Genomic DNA, 1,809 nt, shown 5'->3' with positions numbered 1-1,809 from the left:
GTATACACACACATACATGATACCTTTCTTAGGTTGTTTCAGTGTATGTATACACACACATACATGATACCTTTCTTAGGTTGTTTCAGTGTATGTATACACACACACACATACATGATACCTTTCTTAGGTTGTTTCAGTGTATGTATACACACACACACATACATGATACCTTTCTTACGTTGTTTCAGTGTATGTATACACACACACACATACATATCCTTCTTACGTTGTTTATGTTTATATATACATACATATACATATCCTTCTTACGTTGTTTATGTTTATATATACATACACAATACATATCCTTCTTACATTGTTTATGTGTATATATACATACACACACACATACATATCCTTCTTACGTTGTTTAAGTTTATATATACATACACACACTCTCACGTGACTGAACAAGTTTCGTTAATACGTATGTAATGTCCTTCCTTGGGTCAGCGGTAAGCTTACGGACTTACAACGCTAAAATCCGAGGTTCGATTCTCTGCAGTGGATAGATTGCAGATTGTGTACCTTTGCGCTAATAAATCAACAGTAACATACGAAGTGCCTGGTCTCATAGTGTTATTTCTCTCAGATTCAAGTAGAATCTTGTTTTACGATGTTAAAAGGTCCACTAAATCCGTGGCTACATATTTTGTATAGATTACTTACTTGATCCAACCAGTAGGATAACAAGTGATTTTCTTGTTTAATGGGCAGATCACCGTTCCGAAACGAATCGTTAGTTTATAAGATTTGGTAAGTATTTAAGAAGAAAACGATCAGTTTTTGGACGAAACTTTACTCACAGTTAAATATGTCTTAAAAAGAATAACATCAGTACAAACAGTTTATGAACTTTGATATAGCCCCCCCTTAAATAGCTGATACTCAGTGCACTGATTAATGGTGCCTGATAAAAACAGTGTCAGTACTTTTTCAGAATGAAATATTGTATCTTCTTTTTTTCCTGACAGAATAAGGTGTATTTGTATGACAAAGTTTTCAAACCCAACGCCACCCAAGAAAAGGTATACAATGAAGCAGCTAAAGCTATTGTTAAAGGTAAGTATTGTGTTATTCAATTGGATATCTCCTACCTCTGACTCATTTACACGGTATTTGTTAGTGTAACGCTAGCATGACTTTTAGGGTTAGAGTTATCATTAATTGCATCACAAAAATCGTCCGAACTCTCAGAAAAAAAATGAGTCTACTGCAAAATTAAAATTCGTTTATGCACTATTTCGTGGGTTTTGAGCTCTTATGTTTTGTGTCACAGCGATAGTACTCGTACGTCGTAAGTGTTACGTTTGAACGTAAAGAAAAAAAAGTATCTATTTTGTAGTCATACATGTGACTTTACGTTGTAAACAACATTGTTCCTATTTTCATTTCGAAATTATAATTTTGAAGGCCTAGAAATATGTACTATTCGTTTGAAATTTACTTAGTACACTTTCGAGTCTCCTAGCATGCTGTTTATTAAATAGTTTATTTCATAATTCATTCTATATTGAGAAAATGTTGTGCGTCATTTCAGTTCGCAGTAAGTCTGTGGGCTTGTAAGGCTGAAAATCGGAATTCGATACCTGTGGAAGGCCCAACACGGATAGTCCATTGTGTAGCCTTGTGCTTAACTACAAACAAACAAAGGGCCAGGTGGTTAGGGCGCTCGACTCGCAATCTGAGGGTCACGGGTTCGAATCCCCGTTCCACCAAACATGCTCGCCCTTTCAGCCGTTAGGGCGTTATAATGTGACGGTCAATCCCACTATTCGTTGGTAAAAGACTAGCCCAAGAGTTGGC

General features: G+C 36.0%; 1 protein-coding gene across 1 annotated transcript in view; it reads left to right on the top strand.

The window, feature by feature from the left end:
• Positions 1-977: 977 nt before the first annotated feature.
• Positions 978-1,809, top strand: part of LOC106476389 (kinesin heavy chain-like) — a gene marked incomplete at its 5' end in the record, with an annotated part of 8,977 nt that continues 8,145 nt past the window's right edge. Inside the window, one exon of the mRNA XM_013937051.2 lies at positions 978-1,065. Within this exon, the coding sequence (XP_013792505.2) occupies positions 978-1,065 (88 nt within the window). The remainder of the gene's footprint in view (positions 1,066-1,809) is intronic.

Source organism: Limulus polyphemus, unplaced genomic scaffold, assembly GCF_000517525.1.
Source record: "Limulus polyphemus unplaced genomic scaffold, Limulus_polyphemus-2.1.2 Scaffold10447, whole genome shotgun sequence".
In the NCBI taxonomy this organism is placed as follows: domain Eukaryota; kingdom Metazoa; phylum Arthropoda; class Merostomata; order Xiphosura; family Limulidae; genus Limulus; species Limulus polyphemus.
The sequence above is the reverse complement of the archived record's forward strand: the minus strand, read 5'-3'. Positions and strand labels throughout refer to the sequence as shown.